The sequence below is a fragment of the Pezoporus wallicus genome, unplaced genomic scaffold (genome assembly GCF_028554395.1).
Source record: "Pezoporus wallicus isolate ANWC-B61680 ecotype Strahan unplaced genomic scaffold, APGP_CSIRO_Pwel_v1 contig_5767, whole genome shotgun sequence".
Taxonomy (NCBI): domain Eukaryota; kingdom Metazoa; phylum Chordata; class Aves; order Psittaciformes; family Psittacidae; genus Pezoporus; species Pezoporus wallicus.
Window position 1 is genome coordinate 5,916,053 of NW_026640599.1, and position 23,665 is coordinate 5,939,717.

At 35.8% G+C, this 23,665-nt stretch overlaps 1 protein-coding gene across 1 annotated transcript in view; it reads left to right on the forward strand.

Annotated features, from left to right (window-relative positions):
* MOSPD2 (motile sperm domain containing 2) overlaps positions 1-15,614 on the forward strand; it is a 33,027-nt gene extending 17,413 nt beyond the window's left edge. The window contains exons 6-15 of the mRNA XM_057419507.1: positions 1,178-1,238; positions 2,463-2,501; positions 3,542-3,666; positions 5,548-5,718; positions 8,400-8,512; positions 12,064-12,160; positions 12,891-12,987; positions 13,657-13,786; positions 14,678-14,780; positions 15,315-15,614. Of these exons, the coding sequence (XP_057275490.1) occupies positions 1,178-1,238; positions 2,463-2,501; positions 3,542-3,666; positions 5,548-5,718; positions 8,400-8,512; positions 12,064-12,160; positions 12,891-12,987; positions 13,657-13,786; positions 14,678-14,780; positions 15,315-15,461 (1,083 nt within the window). The 3' untranslated portion in view covers positions 15,462-15,614. The remainder of the gene's footprint in view (positions 1-1,177; positions 1,239-2,462; positions 2,502-3,541; positions 3,667-5,547; positions 5,719-8,399; positions 8,513-12,063; positions 12,161-12,890; positions 12,988-13,656; positions 13,787-14,677; positions 14,781-15,314) is intronic.
* The last annotated feature ends 8,051 nt before the right edge of the window (positions 15,615-23,665 follow it).

Sequence of the window (23,665 nt, forward strand, 5' to 3'; positions counted from 1 at the left end):
CCTTGATCACAGTAATGGATCCATCCTCCTAAAATCTGATAGTGCTGCTTTTGGATAGGCAGTGGAATAAAGAGCAGCATTCTTCTTAATGCACAGGAGATTCTGATCAGTTCTTGGGAATCTATCACTGTGTTTATGCTGTTAAATGAAAGATACTGTATTTAGTAAAAGCAACAGCCAGTTGAGATAAATACTTGTATTAAGGCTACCGTCTCTCTAAAGATAAGCTTTCAGCTAGTTTTCAGTTAATGAAGCTGCTAATAAACCTTTCAGGTTGTGGGTAATCCTCTTATCCAAGGTGGTGTGGTGTTGTTTTTTTTTTTCCCCTCTCTGTCTGCAAATGCTGTAATAGCCTGTTTATATCACTTTAGGAGCCTGTTCACCGTAGCATTTTTTACTGTTATGACAGGCTTTGGATCCTCTGTCAACAATATATTTTGTACTATTAAAGTTAACAGTAGCGGTCACTCCTATTAGAAGCACTGGGGAAAGTACTCATATCAGGCTTCCCACCTAACCAAAGTACCTTATTGTTTTAAAGCATCTCTTTATATCTGTTTCATAAAATTCCTTTTTTTGCCCTTTATTGTGTAGTCAATTCTATTATACCTGGATTTTGCAATGGAGACTTGGCTGTACTCTTTCAGTGCTGCTGCTCATCGGATGGAAGCACCCTGAAAATGGGTGGTATACAAGCAGCTCTTTTGAGAGCTGCCTCTGGCCACAGTTTTTCTGCATACCACAAACTAATGCAATATGTAACAATATGTAAGATAAGTTATTGAAGGGAAATGTTTAATGCTCTCCCTTGGAAGGCTTTGAGATAATCTGTTAGGCTTCTCTAGTGCTAATGGTTTATTTTTCCTTTATCTTTCCTGTACAGCTTAAATCCCACTGATACTATTGCAGTACTTTAGATACCTAATTTACTCCACTGAGATTAAGTCTGTTAACTTCTTTCTTAGATCATAAAGCTAAGTTTGACCACAATCCTGCAGTGTTTTAATGAAGTGAAAAGCATCGCATTGAGTTAGGATGATGTTTGTAGTATGTGTACAATTTGAATATAGATTAGGAGATAAGTATTTTATGCTATTCAGTAAATGCCTTAGCTTAACTAAGCCTGCCCTTTTCATGTTCTGATTTACATTGCATTCACTCTCTGCATTTATTTTAGGACTTGGATTTTGTTCGGTTTATTGTCAACTGTTTTACAGATTATTACCCAAACTTTCTCAGTAAGTAACATGTATTAGCTCTTAAGCACTGGAGACTTGTGTAATAATAGCATTTCATAATATCACAGATGATGGTGGGAAAACTAAGTCTTGGGGGGGGGGGTGTCATCTTTTTGCATGTGCTTTATGTGGTAACTACATAAAATACATGGACGTTACAGATAAGGAGTATTTTTGTGCTCATGAGCACAACTTTGTATTGTAAATAAACTTAGATTCATAAAGAATCAACTGGCTTTTCATGAAATAATAATCTAAGACATGTTTTTACAGATTAAAAATCTAATAGAATTTATTTGGCCGTTTTTTTCATTTGCTACTTATTACTTGGTTAGAGGCTTTGCAAACTTGCATAACAGTTTGTATCCATTATGAGTCTTCAGGGAACAAAGAATGAACAGCTATAGAAAATTTTAGGGAGCAGTTGTTTACTGTTGACAGGAATTAGGCAAGTTCGTGTGTGTGCTTGGAAAAACTTGCATACTTGCCTGCTATTTTTTATTTTATTTTATTTTAGTGGATAGGCAAACACCAATTAGCTTTCGCTATCTTCTTAAATGAGTCATAAATTTTAGGTGAAAATGTGTCTGTAAATTTTGAAAATCTGTATAGCAGCTGCTTAAAGTCTGAATATTAGATTTCACCTTGCTGATCAAAGTTCAAAACTTTTATCAAATATCAAATTTAAAGACAAGTGCAACATCATGTTTTTTTGACATTCAGGAGAAATATTGGGACACTTAAGAGCCAGAGGACTTTTCAGGCTTCTGCTAAAACAAAGAAAGCTTAGAAAAAATGTAGATTTACAAAGACACTTCCTATTTGTTTAGGAAGAAGGGGTGCTGAATATACGAGTCAAACTTCCTTTTCCATTCAGTAGTTGCTTTTCAAGGGCAGGCTGAATCCTACTGCTCTCTGACTTATTTGGGAAGATTAATTATAAGTAACAGTATGTCAGAGAAGTAGTATCCCAGAGAAGTGTATAAGCTGTGTATAATTTAGAATTTTATTAAGTGTTAGCTGTTTCCTTGGAAGGTGTTTTTATATGATAATAGAAATACATTTTATACAGTTATACAAAATTGCTTCTACTGGGAGGTGAACATGGAAGTTTCTAAAAATGAGTATTCACTTTTTACATGACCATTATTGCTGTGCTTTCTCTTAAACAGGAAAATAATGACACTTGGTATTCAAGACTTTTTCCTCTTTTTGTCTTTTCAGCAAAGATAGTTATCTTTGAAATGCCATGGATCATGAATGGTGAGTTGTTTGGTTTTGGGGTGTTTGTGTTTTAGATGCTGATGATTATTTTTTTATTTTATATGCTACTGCATAGATAGGAAGCACTTTTCTGCTCTGTGTAGATACCACCAAATGATGAGAATTGTTAAACACTTACCTTTAAATTTTTCGGTTATTAGATTGCATACTTTTTTTGTTTTTCCTTCTAGCATTGTATTTTGCATCATACTTCAAATGGAGTCTGTATTCAACCTGTTATCTTTAAAGCTTGGGAAATCTTGATATTTAGTCTATTCCTTGAATGTTTCAAACTGTTTCTTTTCAAAGCTAGGTCTGTTCATAATGTCGGAATACTGTCATCAACAAATGATGTACACTCGTAACCAGCCAAAAAGTAGAAACATAATTTAAGATAGATGCCTGAGGTGGGGTACAGATACTAGTACATATGTTTTTATGTGTATACTTCAATAACTATCTTTAATTATAATGTATATGAGAAACGTGTTATTCCTGTATTTTTACTATATGAATACATATTTAAGTGCTGGCTTTATATATTTCTGTATATTCATGTTTTACCATCACTGAAATAACTGTGGTGTTTGAAAATCCTATGTAGACATAAACAGTTGTCCTTTAAAGGAGCAAAACATATCCAGAAAGAAGAGTGTATACGTATCGTTCTCAATCTCTTGTCCCTCAGGTTTGGAAATATAATTGGTTTTGCTCCCTCAGTACTTCCTGGGCTAAATTCCAAGACAAGTTACTAACTCAGATATTCTTTCTGTGAGGGCCTGTGATCTAACTACATTCATATATGGAAAAGTATATGTCAATAAAATATTTTCTCTGTAAATAATACTCTTTTCCTTGCACTGTGTATCCCTATGGTAATAGATAATTTCACAGCAGGTCCTGCCATATCTTATGGGATGTAGCTCTCTTGTGTTCAGTAAGGTCTACCAATGCACTGGAAAAGAAAAAACAGAAAAAACACCAAAAAAAACCTTCCGGACAACTTATGTGTTCCTTTTTGTTTGTTTGTTTTTTTAAAGCTGCTTTTAAAATTGTGAAGGGTTGGCTTGGCCCAGATGCAATAAGCATGTTAAAGTTCACAAACAAGAATGATGTACAGGAATACATTAGTGGAGAGTATCTGCCACCTCACATGGGTGGAACTGTAAGTATATTAACATTTCATGGTCCTTTTGTGGTAGACTGAGACCCTATATAAATTACATATGTGGGATTGAGAGTTGGCGCTTCATGGATGTGAATTTTCTTGGAAGTTGTTCTGCCAATGATAATTTGTAAATCATATTAATATAAAGTAATTAATGACAATTTTGTATCTGGCAGTCTTAAGTACAGAAATAATTTTTCTGAATCACTTACCCACTTCTAAGTCACTGGATACCATGTAGCTTTTTAGACCTTTAAAAAAAATCCATTTTAACTGTCATTCTTCCTCCTGTTCTTTTTTTTTTTTCCCTCCCACCTGATGAATTTGAGATTGTGTTGCTTAATAAAATGTTTTCTGTGAACAGAAAATAGGCTTCGTGGCCCTCAGTTTTGATCCTGCTCCAAAGCTGCTATTCATTAAAGATAATTATATTGCTATTATTTTGTCTTTGCTGTCTCTAGGGCTGCATTTTAAGACATGGCTGTAGAAGATTCTTTTTAAAAGGGTACAATATTGCTGCAAAGACTATGCCACAATCCAGTATCCCACTAACAGAACCTGAATCCTATTCCAGTGCAATCTAAATAGCAAAACAGTGCAAGCATGTTGTACATCAGGTTTAACTTTTCACAAAGCTGGTAAATCACTTCACATAATCTTCATAATTTAATAGAATAATAGGGAGCATCAGAATAGAGTAGCAATAATAGGAGAGGCCATGTTCATTTGTATATAAACTCAGGGTAGCCAGAATATGTAACTTGTATTGGGAACGTAAAGGACTAAGTTACCTTAAGTACGTAAGTTACTACTGAAAATAGCAGCCTTTAAAAAGTGCTTTTGCATGAGACTCTTGAAGAAAAGATACCCTCTTTCTCCATGGAAAATTGCTGCCCAGACTCCCCAGCCTCACATAAGAACTTTCTCACTTTAAAGAAAGCTGAAATTGCTGAACTTCAGGAGTGGGAATTGAAGGAAGGGCTGATGATGTCCGATGTGGCTTCAGTAAGGATTTGAATGGGGTATAGTAGGGGTTCTGGGACTAGCTCCCGCAGTATTGTACTCCTGTTGCAACAGAGGGGAAGTTTCTTTTCCTCCTTCTTAGAGCTACTTCCTGTCTGCTTTTTAGACCAGCTTGCCTCATAGGTAATTACATCTTTAAAGAAAGAACTTCTGGCATTGCTAAATATCGTCCTGAAGTGTCTGGCTGAGTATAGTCTTTAGAGTTATTCTTTATCCTGCCTTGGTCTCATTGCCAGTTAGTGATTGTTGACCACGTTGGATCCATGTTACCCGTCTTCTAAGAGTGTTCATAAATTTCCCATCTAAGGTTTTTCCATTTTTCCTAACATCATGTTAGTCTTTGTTTTGAGAAAAACACGCTTGTGGAGACCTCTCTTGAAACAAATATTTTTTAACTCCTTGCTGGTTAGCATAGCTTGGGAACTTTTTTCTTTTCTTGTGGTTATTACAAAATTACAGTACAAAGAAAGTTTTTTGTCACATTTGGAACCTTCTTTAGAAATAGTTGTCATATCTAAACCATGTTTCCTACAGCTAAAAAGAAACTTGAATATTATGACTGAATGCTGATTCTTGATAAGACCAGATTCTGCAGTTGTGCTGTGGCTATAAATAACAGTAGTTAAAATTTAGTGGCTTCATTGGGTGACTATTTATTTGGCTATTAATGATGACAAAAACTATTGGTAGTGTCACCTTTCTACACAGGAGTCCAACTTAGAATGGATAAATGAAACATACAAGTCATGTGAGGAAAAAAAAATAATGTATAGTATTTTCATTTAAAAAATACTAGAGAAGGTACTTCTCATCCTCCCAAATAACTGGTCCTGTAAAAATCTCCTTATGTTTTAGGATTCTTTCAAGTACAGTTATCCTCCATTGGTTGACGATGATTTTCAAACTCCTTTATGTGAAAATGGGCCCATTACTAGTGAAGATGAGCATGAAAGTAAAGAAGAGATAGATGTGGACACCAAGGAGACTGGAGAGCTGAATGAAACACAAAACCTTAATCAGAAAAAGGTATCTTAACTCTGAAGGCTGAGGCAAGCCTAGTTAAATGGTTAGGTTACAAAGGGGGACAGGAGTCGTACAAATTTTGTTTCTTGTCTGGCTTTTGTGTGTTGAATTTTTTTCTTCTTTTTTTCTGCTCTTCATTTTGTCGAAAGAACCATTAAAACTGAAGATTATTCTTTGCAGTTTCAACCTTGCTTGTTTTCTTTTAAGACCAGTTTCATGCTTCTGACCTGAGCAAAATATATACCAAGTATTTAGTGTATGTATCTCTGGAATACAGCAAATTGTTCAGTAAAATTTGAAAGTTTTCTGTGATTTGTTTTCAAAGTTTGTCTAATAGATTTATTTTTAATTTTGGGTTATCTAGTGGTAAATCTTAAAATATATACAGCTTTCTTAGAAGTTGAAGTCAGTATGTACATGAGAAAATATTAACAGTTTAAATATTTATACTATACTGGATATTAATTTGTTCTCTTAAATTATTGATAAAACCTCAGCATATGAAAGTTTTCATTTAGTCCTAGGAGAAATTGTGTCCCCAATCCATCAGTTCTGTTTTACAGCATAATCTTCCTGCAGTGGTGTTTGTCCAGAAATATAAAGGCATTATTTTATGCAAGTCCATATGAAGTGTTATTTAGGACTACGTAATGGTAGTCAGTGAGGATACTACTCTTAAAAATAGTAGGAAAAATCTGAAATACACTACTTTTATGCCATAATTAATTTTGGAATATGCGTTGCAAAGCTTCTGTTTAGTGGAGTAGAATACTTTGAAACGCAGAGCTCACTTTTAGTCCAGTTGTTCTTTGCAGCTTGGCCAGCAATCCAAAATAAGGTAATTTCACTGACCTTAGGGTAAAAAGGAAGCATTGCATAACCATGGCAACTTCCTGACAATTAGACTCAGTAGCTTGTTTTGGTTGTAGCACATCTTCCAAGCTCTGATTCTCGGATACAGAAGTGTGGAAAATCCTTTTTCAGTGCGTAAGTTGGCTTTGGTGCTTAATAACCTCAGTATGTGTTTTAATTTGCTTGGCTGACTTCAGCTTTCTATGCAATTATTTTTAAGAGTGAAAATGTAAAAAACAATCTGATTTAGTTCATGGTGTTTTCTTTTTTTATACAGTGTAATCAAACTGCTAATCATCTTTTCAATGAACTAACATTGACATTCATGCTTATCATGTAGCTATCATAAGGCACGCTTAAGGCCCTATGTTGTTTGTTTGTTGGGGGTTGTTTTTTTACTATTTTAAAATTGTTTTTCAGAAGTACTCCCTCATTGTCTCTGAATGGTTGGCATTTCTTATTTCTAAGTTAATTATCTTTTTACTTCGCTGTGTCTAAATATAAATATTCAAATACTGTTTAATAAGGCCAGCTTTCAAACTAGCAGATTTAAAGTGATCTGTGATATATCGTCTTCATTATTTACTGCACTACCAGTCTTTATATACAGACTCTTGTCATCACTAAGAATTAACGTTTTATTTTAGATACATTTATAGATATATATCCATATAAATATATATGTGTGTGTGTGTGTGCACATATATATATGTGCTTCCCCATATCCCACAGAAGGACTTACTTCTTTCCACAGAGTAGAGGGAACCATGAGTGATAAACTTCGTTAATAAGTGCCTGTCCTGTAATGCCTCTGACTTTAATGTGTTGGTGGCTATAGGAATATTTTTTCTGGTAATTTTGATTAGATTTATATAGAATTAAACCCAACACATAACTAGTGCAGTGTATTTACACACTAACTTTTTACTATAATTATAGATATATAAAAAGGAAATAAAATTGCTGTGTGGTTTCTTTTTATAAAATCTATTTTCTATAAAATTTTGTGTTCCTTTCATTCCCATATTTCTAATTTACATAAATGGAATTCTCTTCATGTCTTCTCTTTGTATTTTAAGTGCAATAAAACCAAAGCTAAGCAAACTGTTCAGCTAGCTCATTTTGAGTTATGATGTCACTAATTTTTTCAGTCTCCTGTATTTCTTCCTTCCTGGCCCTGTTTGCACGTAATTCCAGACTTCTCTATTTTTTTTTTATATAATAAGATGTCCAGGCCTGCTGACATCTGTTTTCTTAGTTTAATAGAGGAAGAATCTCAGAATGTAAATATCTGCAATTTTGGATTCACCAATTCAATCAGGATTATTTCTTACAAGTTCTTCAATACTTCAGAATTCCATCTAAAAGCTGTGAAGATATGTTTAGGAATTGTGCAATGCAATAAAGTCTGCAATTGTTATTGTGTTTTCTGTTCAGTGTCACAGTGATTGTACAGGCATGTTTGCTTTAATTGAAAAGTTTTTGCAGTGGGATATCATCAGTGCTTTGTAATCTTAAATATTTGAAGTACTAGTAATTTAAAGTGTCTGGAGTTCTCAAAAATAGCCAACATGAACATCAGGAAAATACATGGAAAAACAAAACTGTAGTTTTGTTTCATGCGTGTTTAATACATTATGTAACTTCTATAACAAATCATTTTATTCAGCGGACTTCAAGCAGCTTCAGGGAATTAATAATTACTAAGCTTGGCCTGCAGTATGTAAATTGTTGGGATAAACCTCCCTAGATTCTCTGAAATACCTGCATGATATTGTAACCTGTATAACCCAAGTTTCTAGTTAATCATTATAACTGTCATTTTTACTCAGATGAATTCTGTAGAACAAATTTCCAAATCAGAGGAAACTGACAAAACAGAGATCAAACCAAAAAATGCAAAGAAAGCATTAACTACTTTTAAAGGATCTTTATTGCATATCAGGTAATAAATTTTTTTTTTAATGTATCTTGGACACTTGAGTACTGAACTAGTTGGTTTTTCAAAATAAGCTTTTTTTTCAGGCTGTTAGAGGAAAGCAAGTTGCAAACATCCCTCAAAGAGTTATTTAAGAATTATTTTATTTTTACAAAGCTCAAAGAATATTTTTGGGTTTATATGCTTTTAGTGAATCTTTTGGTGTCATCATTGGCGTGCTTAGTAGGTGTTCATTTCATACAATCATAGAAACATTTCATGGTTTCCTTTATATTAAGAAATTGCTTGTTGTTGGATTTAGTTAAACTTGTGCTTAGCTGTAATGAGAGCAGTGGTTTGACATTGATTGCATTGGCTTAACAAAAACCACTGTGTTTTCTAAGACAGCTTTCACTGTTAAATCTCTGTTGAATACTTTTAATGTGTACGCTAGTAGTTTGCACCAATTAAACTTAATGAAAGGGTTCAATTTATCTTGCCTGGGAAGTGCTCTGTATAAATAACATATCTGTTCAGAAGATTTTGTCATCCAAGGTGCTTACATCTTGCAGTTTATCTGCCTTTTATCATTAAACTGGGGGGAGGGGGGAGAACAATTAAACAATTTCACTTTTTCTTTTCACTGCCTTTCAGGGTAAAATGATTTTTTAGAGATTGATTTAGGTGTTAACTTTCATTTTCACTTCCAGTTTTCTATTAGATGAATGAAGAAAATATCTAATTTGTAGGTAATTCCTTAGCTAATTTTGTAAGTGCTGTACTGACTTAGTTTTGGAATGAATTTGAATAATGACATGCTCATTTCATAAAAAAAGACAAATTTTCCTGATTTTGAAACTAAAACTCTATACCCCTTTGTGCAGAAAACCTCCTCTGTATAGAGTTAGTTTTTCCTATGGCAGGACAAAGGCATAGACTGCATAATTGTAGTTTTTAGAAGAATGTTTAAAGCCAAAAGCATCCTTGATCTTCCATCCACTTCTGAAAAACCCAAACAAGCATAAAACAAACAACCCAAAAAAACCCATGACCAACCAACAACACGAACAAAATCTCAAACATAAACACCCAAAACCCCAACATGAACTGTACCTTCTTTTCTCTCAGAGTATTTCAAGTTCTACCATTGAAATGGAAGTGCTGGAGTTAATGTAAATTACATGAAAGAGTAAACTTGGTCAAGTTTAGAGGTGCTAATATTTCTAGTCTTGCTATCATGGAAAATAAAATACTGGTGTGTCCATTTTCCTTGCTGTTTGGTGTGTTGATTTTTTTCTTGAGTAAGCTCTTGAAATTATGTGCAGTTGTTGCTCTTTATTAATACTCTAACTCTGTAGAAGCTAGAACTGGATTTTATTTTCCTTCACTCTTTTTCAGCTCACTGAACCAAAATTTATTGACCAGATGATTTGTGACTAGTCACATGTACCTCTCTTGGAGACTGTAAGCCCTGCCAGTATAATTAGCTTGTATCCTTGCTGGATAGCAGCATTGTCCTGTGAAGGGAGCAGCTTAGAGCATGACTAGGAAGCTGAGGCACAGCAGCTCTGGCACCATGAAATCACCAGCAAGCCTTTCTGTGACTAGCTGAAGACGCAGTGAGGCCTCCTTTGAACCCCTTGCAAGAATACTCTTTACCTATCACTGTGTGGTACTTGTGGTCTTCTTTTTCTTGTATTTGTAGCCATACTAATCAGCTGGCTACCTAACTTAGACCACAACTGTATTTGCTTTGCATACCGTACTATAAAAGGCTGGTCTTTATTGGCTTTCCTCCTCAATAAATGAATTTATTTGGTAAGACAAAAAAAAGCAGCAGTCTGCTTGCACTGTCTGGCAAAAGTGTAGCTCATGTTGTGGGTATGTTTTGAGACAAGAATTTCTAGTACAAGCTGGAATGGTTACTCCACATGCATCAAAGTGAAAAAGTAGGGTTTCTAGACAAATTATAAAGCTTCGGTGTTCATTTAAGTTTAAACATCCCGCCCACCTCCAATGCCTTGAAACTGGTTGACTGCATAAACATCAGGCATACAGCAGTGGCCCCAAGCCTCACTCATTTCGTTTGTTTGTCAGTAGCCGCAGGTAGTGGTGGAACAAGAAAGATCAGGCTATGGTGGAACATTCCTTTCCCTGAGCTCTTTTTCTGGCTTGTTTTGATGTTAGTTACGCTTTCCTGCCTCATTTTTTTTGTTCATCTTGCAATTGCTGTAACAGGCAACTGAAGTAGCCCAGTATTAAGGTATCCGAAATACTTTGTAACAACAGTTCTTCATTTCCTTACTGATGTTAGTTACCTAAGTTGAGAATTTGGGAATGAATTAAAAAAAAAAAAAAACAAAAAACACAAAAAGCCGCATCAAACCTGAGAGAAGGGGATACAGTTCTCCTGTTAATCTGTTTTAAACCCATCAGTTTCTGCTTTTTGACTCTGCACACTTTCTTCCCCACTAAGAAAAAGAAAGAAAATCTTGTGGACTGCCTAATGCATTGTAAAGCAGACCCCCTCCACAACCCCTCTTAACCTCCCCATACAGTCACTGCCAGACTGCTTCTAGCATGGGCTTTCAGGCTTGCGCTATATCACCAATTTTTCTTCTCAGGTAATACACTGCTTTAAGGGAGAGAAAAGAAGAATTGGTACTGTAAAATGAGGCATTTTGAGGAGGAGGTCAAACTAATGTGAAATTGGCATTCTAGAAAGGGGAGAAAGGGGAAAAAACACCTTTGACAAAGCTTTCTGTCAAAAGAGTACGCAGTTCTCATACTGTATAGTATGGGAGTTCTTTGTGTACTCCTAATGTGACATGGAAAGAACCAGTTTTTCACTTGTTACTTGAGTTTCCTCTGAACTTGTAGTATGTGAGCATGCCCTAGTTTCTGCCTAATAGTATTCATTTGAATGCTTATACCAAAATGAGTCGTGTTAGTTTGATGTGGTTTAAAAGATTTCATGCATGACTCTCCTAATTGCACAAGAATATTAAAAGCAAGCAATAACTTTTATTTATGCATGTGTCACCAGAAGTACGTGGAGATTGACTCATAAGTACAAGTAGATTTAGCGTTGAAATGATTGCCACTCACATCTATCTGCCTGCTCCTCTGATGTGTGCATTACATCCCTTACAAGGATAGATGTATGAGATGGTAATTACTCCATGGCTGTGACACCTTGTACTCTTTAATATTAGCATGAATTAAAATTAATGATGCTTTTCCTTAATGTGCCACTCTAAGATGCAGTGGCTGAATTGACTGTTTATAGCTGTTAGCTATTCTTGGTGTTGCAGGTGGTCACAGCTCATCCAGATGGAAGAAATCAAGGGCAGCAATCAGATGAGGCAGCTAGATCTGCTAGTGCTCATGAGTCAACCCTGAGCTTCACTACAGAATTTCTGCATTTTGTTTTCACAGCTTTCTTGGTGAAAAACTGTTTATAGTGACTGTAGCTGCAGGGTTGAAAGTGTTTTTTTTTTCCTCTGTGGTCATATTTTTTCTATGGTATGTTGTATAGATAATTTGAAGAAACTAACTCTTCCTAAATGTCTTATTAGCCCAGCAGAAGAGCTATATTTTGGATCCAAAGAAACTGGAGAGAAAAAATGTTTGATAGTTCTCACAAATGTCACTAAAAACGTAGTGGCTTTTAAGGTAAGTATTTTATATGTGGCCTCATTTACTTCACTTAATGTGTAACTTGTTTTGAGTAAGGAGGATAAAATACTATTAAAATTGATTTTTCAGTCTAAATTTTTTATTCTGTTGTGATGTTTGGAGTAGATCAAAGAAATCTGGCTGAATTTATGCCTATTACGTAGCACCCTGAAGAGAGTAATCAGTAATAAAAACGTTTGGAGCACTGACTGAGAAAGAGCTATGGCAATGGTTACTTCTTTAGTAACCTAAGAGTCTAAACTCTGAAACAGTGCAAATCAATCTGCAGATGTCACTGTCAAAGGAATCAATGCAGTCTTGTTTGCTTCAGAAATACTGAGTTCACTTGCATCTTGATTTGTTTTTCCATCACACCTTTTGTGTTCTCTGCACAAACAAATAACTAAAGTTTCCATACTTTCATATCAAAAATTTTAACAGGTAGTGCATTTAATATTCTTGGCTCTTTTTAAATATGTATATAAGAGGGGAAAAAAATGGTATATGTCAGAAAAGAAGATATAGAAGTGGTTGAGAGAGGAAAAAGTGAAATACCAGTATCTGATTACTCCTACAGAAGAAAGTATTTTAAAGATTTGTCTTAATATTTGTCTTAATATTTAAGCTTTTGGGGATTTTTAATTGTTGCAGAGTGAATGAGGTAATGAAACATTAATACTTTGTACATGCATTTACTGTATGCTTGCTTAGTATTTCTTGTTTTTAGGTGAGAACAACTGCTCCTGAAAAATACAGAGTTAAACCCAGTAACAGCAGCTGTGAACCTGGCACATCATTGGATATAATAGTCTCTCTTCATGGTGGTAAGTAAAAGCTTATAATAGACTTTTTCAGATGTCCAGGCGAGTTTTAACAGGCTGATGCTCTAGATACTAACATTTGTATGTGCTTGCTGGGGTTTAAGACTGACAGACACCTGTGTCTCCTTGCCTCTTGTATGGGAATGTTCCTCTTTGTAAAAAAAACATGGGTGTCAGACAGCGTTTGAGTAACTGCCTGTACTGATTAGCTGCTCCACTTATGCATAAGCGGCTGTTGTCGGCAGCCCATTCTGTTTCTTGTCTTCAAAAAATAAAAGGCACAGTGGCAGGTGTCTCACTTGTGCTCTGTTATAGTTGGAGTTTATCTGTCGTAAATCAGTTCGCTGAATTGTTGCAAGTTCGGGTAAATTTGCTGGAGAAAGTATTTTTTACAGAATCCTGGGTTGTGCTTGAATCATTCAGATGAAACTAATTCTGTAAAATTAAACTAGAATTTGGGGAAACTAATCAAAATTATTGAGCTTAACATAATGATTTATTTTTACTTCAGTGTCTGATGTCCTGCAATAAGCATTTTGTTGGGTTTTTCGTTTGTTGGTTGGTTGTTCATTTGTTTTTTTCCCAAAATGCTTCTGTAAGCTGTGTAATAATGTCATTTTATCTAAGGACGCTTTTGCTTTCCTTTTTTTTTTTTTTTGTCTTTGAGGGCAGGTTTTGCAGCTTCTCTGCAGGATCGTTTCCTTATAATGGCAGCAGAAATGGACCAGTCTTCTGGAGCAGGTGTACCAGAGCTGACGCAGTTTTGGAAAGAAGTCCCTAGGACCAAAGTGATGGAACATAGGTGAGCATACGGTTTTCTACTGGCAGCAATTTTATTTCAGTCAGCATCATTTGGCTGATTTATAGCATTTGCATATCATAATCAGTGAAGGATTCTCCAAACCCAGTTGTGTGCTTGCAGACTGAAATGTATTGCTGAGGCTTCTGCTCTGTTTTAGCTGATTAAACATAGATTAAGATTAGTGGAGAATATAATTATTGTCTCTGTAATATTATATGTGCAAGTACTTTATCTGAAGAGTCTACTTAGATTGTATTATGCATATTTCTCCCTTTTTTGTTTTGTCATGCTGGAAAATTTTAGCATTTCTCTTCCCTGAAAATAGAAAAATGCCACAGCCTCCATTTAACAGTTTCTTTAGCAAATAAATTAATTCCCATCCTGATTGACTTGCATGTTATTAGAGGAGCTTCTGCTGTATTTTATAAGTTGTGTAGGATTCCGCTACCTTCAACTGTGGCTTGAAATTTTGTTCCTGCATTTTCAATTGTGGAAAAGGTGGACTCTATTAAAAAAACATTGATGATGAGGTTTAAAATGTAAAGAAAACCTTTAGATTTTGTTTGCTTAGATTTTTTTGGTTTGGATAAATTGGTAGTAAATATTTGACTGACTAGCCCAGTACATCCTGTGCTATGAATTTAAAATAATACATTGTAACTGAGCATGCAGACAATCTTGATCTTGTTTTCTATATCAAAAGCTGTCAAAATGTAATTGTGGACTGAGGAAGTCTTTTCAGACCATCATTGCAATAGTCGTTTAGAAAACTAATTGACCAGAACAGACGATAAAACACATATAATAACTAGAGATGGACTGTTTACTATTAATGATATAATGTTACATTAAATTTATGCTTGGTGCATGTTTTTTTTTCCCTCTTCACAGGCTCAGGTGTCATGTCATAGAAAGTAGTAAACCTTTTTCCCTAACATTGAAAGAGAATGCATTTAGTATTCCAGCAAAAACCAATGAGGATTTACATATACAGGTAACAGTGTATTCCTTTGTCTTGAATATTGAACAAAATTATAGAATACGATAGAGATACAAGAATTTGTACTAAATCTCTTTGGTGCTATGTATATTACACTAGTTTAAAAGCTCAGCAACAGAAAATAACTGAAGCTGTGATAATGATTTAATAATTTTGTGATTGGTTATGTTTTAATAAAACACTACTTTCAATGCAGTTTGCTCATTCCTCTTGTGTATATTACAGATCTGGGGTATCGGTGAACCTCAGTGGTATGTTTTGGTTCCTAGTATAAAGATGTCACCTGCTTGATGTAGGCAGTAGGGACTATCCATAACTTAAAATTTGAACTTCCTGTAGTGCAATTGGTTCCTGAAATATGTAGTGATAAAAACTGTATCATTAAGTGATCACAAAGAGAAGTCTTTTTGTGTCCACGTGTGTGTGTGTTCCCTCTCCCCTCCCCCTGTTTATAGTTACTGGCTAAATAACTAACAAGTACTTTCATGTGCAGTAATTCTAATTAAGTGAAACTATTTCTGTTTTCAGCTAACTCATTTACTACAAATTAATAAAAGACTTCAAGAGCAGATTGATCGCTGCCTCTGGTTCCAGCAGTTGTCAATTCTTTTATCATTACTCTCAATTACTGTTGTTGCCTTCTGCTTCTACCTGATGTATACCCATAGAAGCTAAAAAGAACTCCTGTGCACTGGATGCGCTTGCCTGTCGTGACTGGTTGGAGTGGAAGAGATTGCAGTGCTGCACTCAGATTCTGGAACTGCCAAAATGAGGGTTGTGAGCCCACAATAATGAATGATGGTACAATTTGCTGAATGAAAAAAAAAAAAAAATTAATAACCAGCAAAGGAAATTACTGAAAGTTGACACTTGGAATATGGCACTAGGAAGATGTTAGAGCTAGGACCTATTTTCACTGTACAACTCAATAAATACTACTGAACTGGAAGGAGAAAACCAAATACAACATAAGTTAAGACTGTTTAGGGTTTGTTTTTTTCTTAACTACTTTAAATGCAGTATTTAATTTTTTTCATCATATTCATTCTTACATTAAGAATTGCTCTCACAGAAGGTGCTGTCAACTTACTGTATTCAAAAGGTTAACCTGTTCAAGAAAATTTACAGAAATGATGTAGACTACAGGTAGATTTTTAATATAATCTGTATACATGCCTATATAAAGGAAGATATTTGCTGTTACTGATTATTTTGGTAATTCAGGCTTATTTCTTTCACTGGTTAAATTCCTTATTTTTGTGCTTTTTCTGGATGCAGAGTTCTTGTAAATATTTCCTACCAAACAACGTACAGTCATACTGACCAGGAATACAGCCCTTGTTTGATTCCAAAGATATTAATGAAATCATCATGATAAAACACAGTTCCTGGTTTTTGTTTGTTTGAAAGCAACTGTCAAATTGTGGAAGGAATGTGAGAGTTGAGTTTTGATGACCTATTATTGGTTCATAAAAGGCTAATAGCATAGTCAGTATACAAACTTATCCCGAGATGTGCGATATGCTTAAATTACAGATGAATTTATGAAAAAAGCAAGTCAAGTCAAAAAGCAAGGAAGATTAAATACTGCTGAAGGCAACATAAAAGTGTTATATCTGCCATTTCTCAGTAACTGGTGGAAGCGGTGTATGAAGCTAGTGAGAACTATTAACAAGGATTCTTTGTACTCATTGCTGTAAATACGTTTATTAAAATGATAAACCTAAAAAGAGACTGATTGTATCTTTCATACACTTAAAATTTTCATCTTGATGATGTTTAAATATTTAAAATAATTTCTTTACTAGAATTAATTTTTGCTACAAATTGGCTTTGTAACAGATTGTTTAGTTTTGTCTGCTGACTTCAGCAGAGGAAGAGATCATTGAGGAAAAATAAAGGTCATGCTCTGCTTCTGTTTTTTCTTACAGTATCTTTCCGGTGCATTGTAGATGTAGTATTATCTCTAGAGCAAAGGGCAGTTTAAAAAAATGCATTAATTAACACATTAATAAAGCAGTGATACACTTACTAAAAAAGTTACCATGTAAAAGGCAAGGCTACAGAGCTGCTTGGTGCACAGACTTCTTTTCTACAATGTTTTACCACATCTGCATTTTCTTCATTTGTCACTGTTGTCATTTCTGTTCAGTTTGCTTCTCAGTATTTTGTTTTCTTAATGAGTTGGGAGCTTATATTGATCACTGCTTACTCTGAGGCTGTTGTTTAAATTATTTTCATGTGCTTAGCTTCCCACAAAATGGGTTGTTGTCTTGTTGAGAAAGGTAACAAAGTAATTTGTAACCTTAAAATAATAGTGACCGTGCTATTAAAATGTCGATTCCTTAATTTGAGTGGATTGAACAGCACTTTACTGTAAAATTGCAAGAAATATATTCTTACAGTCTTTGCCAATATGAATATTTTAATGTTTTGGTGCTTTCATATATTTTCAGTATTTTATTACTATGCTGGTATTTTCTTTGTATGATAAATCAGATGAACATCTTTTCTATTTTAATATGTTTTAGAAAAATACAGTTATGAAATAAATATAAGGAAATACATAGTCTTGAATGTTTAGTCTTTCAAAAATGGCTGCATGCCCTGAGGCTTTTGGTTTTCTTGGTAGTCTGCAGATACTTAAGATGAAGGATGGGTCAACCTGGTAATGACTCATAGTAATAGACATTGTGATAATACTTGTCAGACACCTGTAAAAGAGATGATCCATGAATTCTTACACAGAGTGCCTAACATAATAACATGGCACATGATATTGGCAGGTGAACACCACCATGGCACAAATGATGCACCATACAAATACATATAAATATCTTGGTAAAACTACTATGTAACATCACACAGTAAATGGAAAAAATACATATAAGAAAAGAAAAAAGGAATGGTAAAGTAACTTTAAATAGAAATTGACAGTAGTTTACTTTTTATTTTTCTTCTCTGAGAGTGCAATTTTTTCTGTCACCTAAAACATATGGTGATCCATCAGTATTTTCCCAGTTTTCACTTGTTAGTAGTTGCAGGTTTTGTTTGCCAGCCTTTAGAAGCACGGATTTCAGCCAGTCCATTTTGGAAGGTTTTGTGTCTGACACACTGAAGTTGCAGAGTGCACAGCATTCATGTGATATGATACCCAAAATTAAGAGAATAAGCAGAACATTGCTTTCCAGTTTTTATTTTTTCATAATACATGAGACTTAGTTTATAAATGTGGGGCATTTTAGAACTTTGCCAATTCACAAAATAGGATTTGATTGCAGCATCAAGATACAAGATTTAATTTTCCTTTCCCTCATTGTAGATTGGCAGTTAATCTTGGATTTTACAATTAAGCAGCAGCAATGACTATAATTCTAAATATTAGCAATTTCTGCTCCAAAAGAACACATACACTTTTCCTAGCAAGCAATTTTTCTGCCTAATTCTTGGGTTGAGTTTTTTACTTTATTTAAGCAAAAGATTAAATTTAAGACTTCCTAGATAGTGCTTTGTCCATAATCTCTTCCTCTACTTCCAGAGTCATACTATGGGATAGCTCTGAACCATAGGCATTCCAGTGGCATCATTCACATTGGCTCTCATGTTCATCCTGAAATGATTTACTGTGGTTTAATGTTACTGTGTGTTTGAATGCTTAATGAGCCCTATCCCTGTAAAGTGTTCAAGGCTAGGTTGGATGGGGTTTTGAGCAACCTTGTCTAGTGGAAGGTATCCCTGCCCATGGCAGGGGGGTTCGAACTAAATGAGCTAAAGGTCCCTTTCAACCCAAACTACTCTATAATTCTATGATAAAAGCATATTTTACACAGGAAGATTTCATTTTTTAATAGTGGCAGCAGGAGTTTTTGCATAAGGATGCAATCATATTGTTTCTTTTTTTTTAATTAGATGCAAAGCCTAGGTATTTTAAGGAAAAAATGTGGGATTAGTCTAATTGGAGGAGGGGGAAATCTTGGTTATAGCATTTGGATGCATCAAATAGGACCAAGAGCAGGAGGTTTAATTACCTTTCTATTTCATCGCTGATTCCCTGTTGTAACTGATTTGATCAAACAGCACTGTCCTGTAAAGCACATCACAGGTGGTTCTAAGAGTTCATGGTTTAGACCTTGTAGTTCTGTAGGGTGTTGTGTTCGAGACACGATATGTCTATTTGGAATATATATATTAGTTTAGGAACAGCTAATCATTTCTAATTAGCCAGGAAGAGCAGGTTGAGTGCTCTTTTCTGAGGTCAAAGCATCTTAAATCGGTTTCTGAAGCACATGGCTTACTGTTCCCTGGAAGATGGCTCACTGAGGAATTACTGGCTCGGTATTATGGCACTTGCTACACATGTGTATATGTTAACATAGGTAAATGCTGATAGAATCATAGAATAGTTAGGGTTGGAAAGGACCTTAAGATCATCTAGTTCCAAGCCCCCTGCCATGGGCAGGGACACCTCACACTAAACCATCTCACCCAAGGCTCTGTCCAGCCTGACCTTGAACACTGCCAGGGATGGAGCATTCACAACTTCCCTGTGCAGCCCAGTGACTCACCACCCTCACAGTAAAGAACTTCCTCCATATATTTAACCTGATTTCCCTTGTGTAAATTTGAGCCCATTACCCCTTGTCCCATTGCTACAGTCCTTAATGAAAGAGTCTCTCCCAAGCATCCCTACAGCCCCCCTTCAGATACTGGAAGGCTGCTATGAGGTCTCCACGCAACCTTCTCTTCTCCAGGATGAACAGCCCCAGCTTTCTCAGCCTGTCTCCATACAGGAGGTGCTCCAGTCCCCTGATCATCCTTGTGGCCCTTCTCCGGACTTGTTCCAGCAGTTCCATGTCCTTATGGTAGGTTAATTATTCAAATTAGCTGCTATTCAGTATGCCTATTGGGCACGCTTCAGCATCAGCAGCTTCTGTGTTTCCTGTAGCTGGTGAGAAGTGTAACCTTCTTCTCTGTTTTCTTGAGCATTTCAGTCCCACTTTTCAATTCAAACCTCACTGTTCTTGCTTTTAATAGTCTTATGGTGAATGTTTACAGTACTAAACATTCTACACTCATATGTGTACGGTAGTGCACATAGACGCAACTTGAAAAAAAAAAAGTACAGAAAGCCCACCTCTCCAGAAACATGGCAGTGGTGAGAGGTTTTCCTTCTTTGCAGAGGAAGTGTGTGAAGTTCCACATAGAAATACTGAAGTTCCACATAGAAATACTGAAGTTTCTGAGCTGTATGAGCAAAGAGCAGCCTGCCAGATTTTTTCCACCAGGCGTCTCAGCTCCTGGTTTACTTCATTTGCAAGACTGGTGCATCAGCCTACCTATCGGGCATGCTTCAAATCACTTCTGTTTTCCTGAACAGTGAAAGAAGTACTGAGCGGACAGCTGTAGAGTGCTTGATTTTTGAGGTATGATTGCAGCTGAGAGCACTTGTTTTTTAGATTGCAGTAGGCAATTCATTCTGACAGTATTGCTAAAGTTAATAGTGAAGTCCAAAAACAAAGCCTTTTAGGGGAAAAAGAAAGGCCTAACTACGTTTCAGTTGCCAGTCATTGTAGTCCTCGCCATGATCCAAAGTGTAGCAGTAGCCCAACCAAAAGACTGCTACATTCTCCCTACCACCAGTTCAGGGTCTCTTGATTTGTTAATAATAACCTCTCTGTTCTATTATAATTGTTTTAATACCAGTTGTGCTATATTAGCACTGTACAGGAATTGGTTGAGATGTCCGTAAACCTGAATATGGAAAAAATAACTTCTGTTTATTTATCTTTTATTTTCATTGATCAGCAGTAGAATGTATTCATTACTTTACTGTCACTTGGTAGTTTTCCCAAAAATATTTTTGGAGGGCTTGCATCCTGTTAAAAATATCTTGTTGGAAGGGTGTTAAATTACGCGTTCGTTCATCTTGATTAGCCTATGAGACATGCCAACACTTGATGGTGATTCAGCTGGCAAGAAGCAGTGATTTCCTTGAAAGTATTCAAGGATTTTTATTTTTTTCCAAACATGAAGTCACTGTCCCTCATTTTTTTTCCTATACTTTTGAGCAGACCTTGCTCTTGCAGTAGATAAATCTTCACAAACTTACTTAACTCCTTGAGGAGCAAAAGACTTGGCCTATTGAAACTTACCACAAGGAACAGATAGTTGAATACATACCTTCTGTTACAGACCTAACTACAAATTAACAGGTTGCAGCTACTCTTGTTATACCAGTATGCATGTGTATAGTGTGAAGTAGCCACACAACAAACTAGCATTGCTATCTGATGAGAAAGTGCTAAAGATTCATCCCACATACCAGTTGTGTCCAGAAAGTCAGGAGGGTAAGGAGGGGCAATGCTACATAATGAAGCACCCTTCCCACCACAGGCTAAGCAGTCTCTCTAGCAAAAGTGTTCCCTTAGTTCTGGGCCCAGGAGTGGAAGCAAAAGGAATCTTGACAGGTTTTGATTCAGATCCATTCCTTAGATTAGCAAAGAAATGATTCAAGAGAACTCAAATTCAGGTCTTCAGTATCAGTCCCACCATGGCCAACATCCCATTTTGTGTTTATGATGAAATCTGAATTAAGATATCCTCTGAGTAATATGAGGTAGTCTTACAAATTCTATGTGGTGTTTAATTATTCAAAATTACAACTTTCTTGTATTTCCCTAGCCCTGTATCTGTTAAAATCACTGCCAGCTCCATTTTTGACGGCTTTTAGCTGTATCTGAACATCTGTACTTCAGGCCGCAGGGAAAATTCAGAAAGGAGGAACACCATTTAAATAAATACAGATTACATCAGTAGTGTGAAAAAGAAGTATAAACAGCATTTGTTAAGCTTTTATTTTCTAGAATGCTAAACTGGATAAATTCCTGAAAGGAAAAGCAAATCTGGGCAACCACCACAGATGCTTCATTAATCTGGTACACTAACACTTACAGATTGATGCTTAACCTACTGGCACCTTCATTTCTATAAACCCCGTGCCCTGAAGTGAATTTTCTTGTACACAAGTAGCATTTATCATATTTTCCTTTCTCCCTTTTTTTTTTTAATTTAAACTTACAGCTGATGGTGATGACTCACAAAAAGATTTTGTAGTGCTTTCTGAAAGAAAGTAGCATTTTCTTCTGGAGTTCAGTTTAGTGGGCTTTGTTCTCCAAAGTGGATATGAAAACATAGCTTCTCAGTCCAGTCTGGATTTAGGTGGGAAACCTCAGAAAAAAACAATGCTTGTTCACTACAAGAGTGGTGAGGCATTGGAACAGAGGAGCTGTGGCTACCCCATCCCTGGCAGTGCTCAAGGCTAGGTTGAACGGAGCTGGGAGCAATGGTCTAAGTGGAAGGTGTCCATGCCCAAGGCAGGGGGTTTGGAGCTAAATGATCTTTAAGGTCCCTTCCAGCCCAAGCCAGTTTAGGATTCATGCTAGTGTGTTGCAAATTTTACATACAATCATAAACAAATATATGTTGATGTATATGTAATCCTAGCTCTTGCTATCCTAGCAGACATTGTGATTGATATGACACTTCTTCACACTCCTCACACTGGATCTCTGTTGGAATTTGGATTAGTTGCTAAGTCATTTATTTCTAGCCCATACTAAAATACTCCAATAGACCTGTGCTGGCTGTCCCATACTGGTATATGGGTGGGGAAAATGGGGAGCTCTGAGACTTCAGAGAGGGCGTAGATTTAAGCCAGCAATTTCCCAAATTGAGGAGAAACTGCAAAAGCATCAGAGAAAGAGCATCTAATTCTTTTCATAACTCTGGGCAGATGCATCTGCTGGAAGTGTTTTACATGATAAATAAAAAGGTAGCCAAGGACAGAGCTGTATCTTGGTTTTGTCTGCTCTAAGCTGCACATTCTAAAAACAAAGTAGACAAATAGATTTTGTGCTCTCTCCATTTTCAGTGAGATTTGCCTTCCATTAGCTGTTACACTTTGGAAATATACGTGGAGTTCCTTCATCATGCAGATACTGTCTCACAGCAGTCTGGCCCAATGGATGACAAAGCTTGCAGATCTGCAACTTTAAAACAGGAATATGTCTCCTTTTAATAGTTCTCCTTACAATTATTTACTGTAATTGAAAATATAATGTTGATTTTGTCAATCCCTAGAAAACTGAAGAATGTGTGGAAAAGCCACCCTGTGTTTGCAGGAGATTCAGAGACAAGAAGCATGTTATTGTAGAATATTTTCAGTTGGATGGGACCCTATTAACTGAGGCATTAGAATTTTTAGGACTCTTACAGTTGCAAAATACAGACGAGTTTTAAGATCTTGATAAACTTATTACCAACTTTGCAGCAAAAAAGCACCTTCTAGTTTGGCTATTGCTAGTCAATCATATGCCATTCCTCAGCAAATCCATTCTCAGCCCTCAACTCCCTGGCACTCTGGGAAATATTGCAGATTGACATGATTTCTAATTTTGCAGGCAGAATTAAGAATCAGGGCAAATGGTTTTATACATGTTGGTGACTCAGTATTCCCAGCTTCCTTGAATAGTGGCCAGATTTATTGGTCATACTCAATGCTGTGGTTCAGGTCCTTTTTAACTTCTCTTTTTAAGTACTTCTAAACTTGCAAAGAATAAAGAAATAATGCAGTCATCTTCCAGTTGGATTAGATGCTGTATCTTGGGTGAAAACTTCATGGCTAGCTTACAGCCTACTCAACCAGGAGAAAATAAATTTCCAGAGTTTCTTTTTGAAGTGTTCCCATTGCTGAAATTTGGGGAGATGTATATCTTCTTGCCAAAGCACCTGTTTCTTTGGTAGAGTTTTCTAGATCTGAGTCATGCTTTAGCAAAACAGGATTGCAGTCTTTTGCTAATGAAATGTGCTTGTCTTTTGCA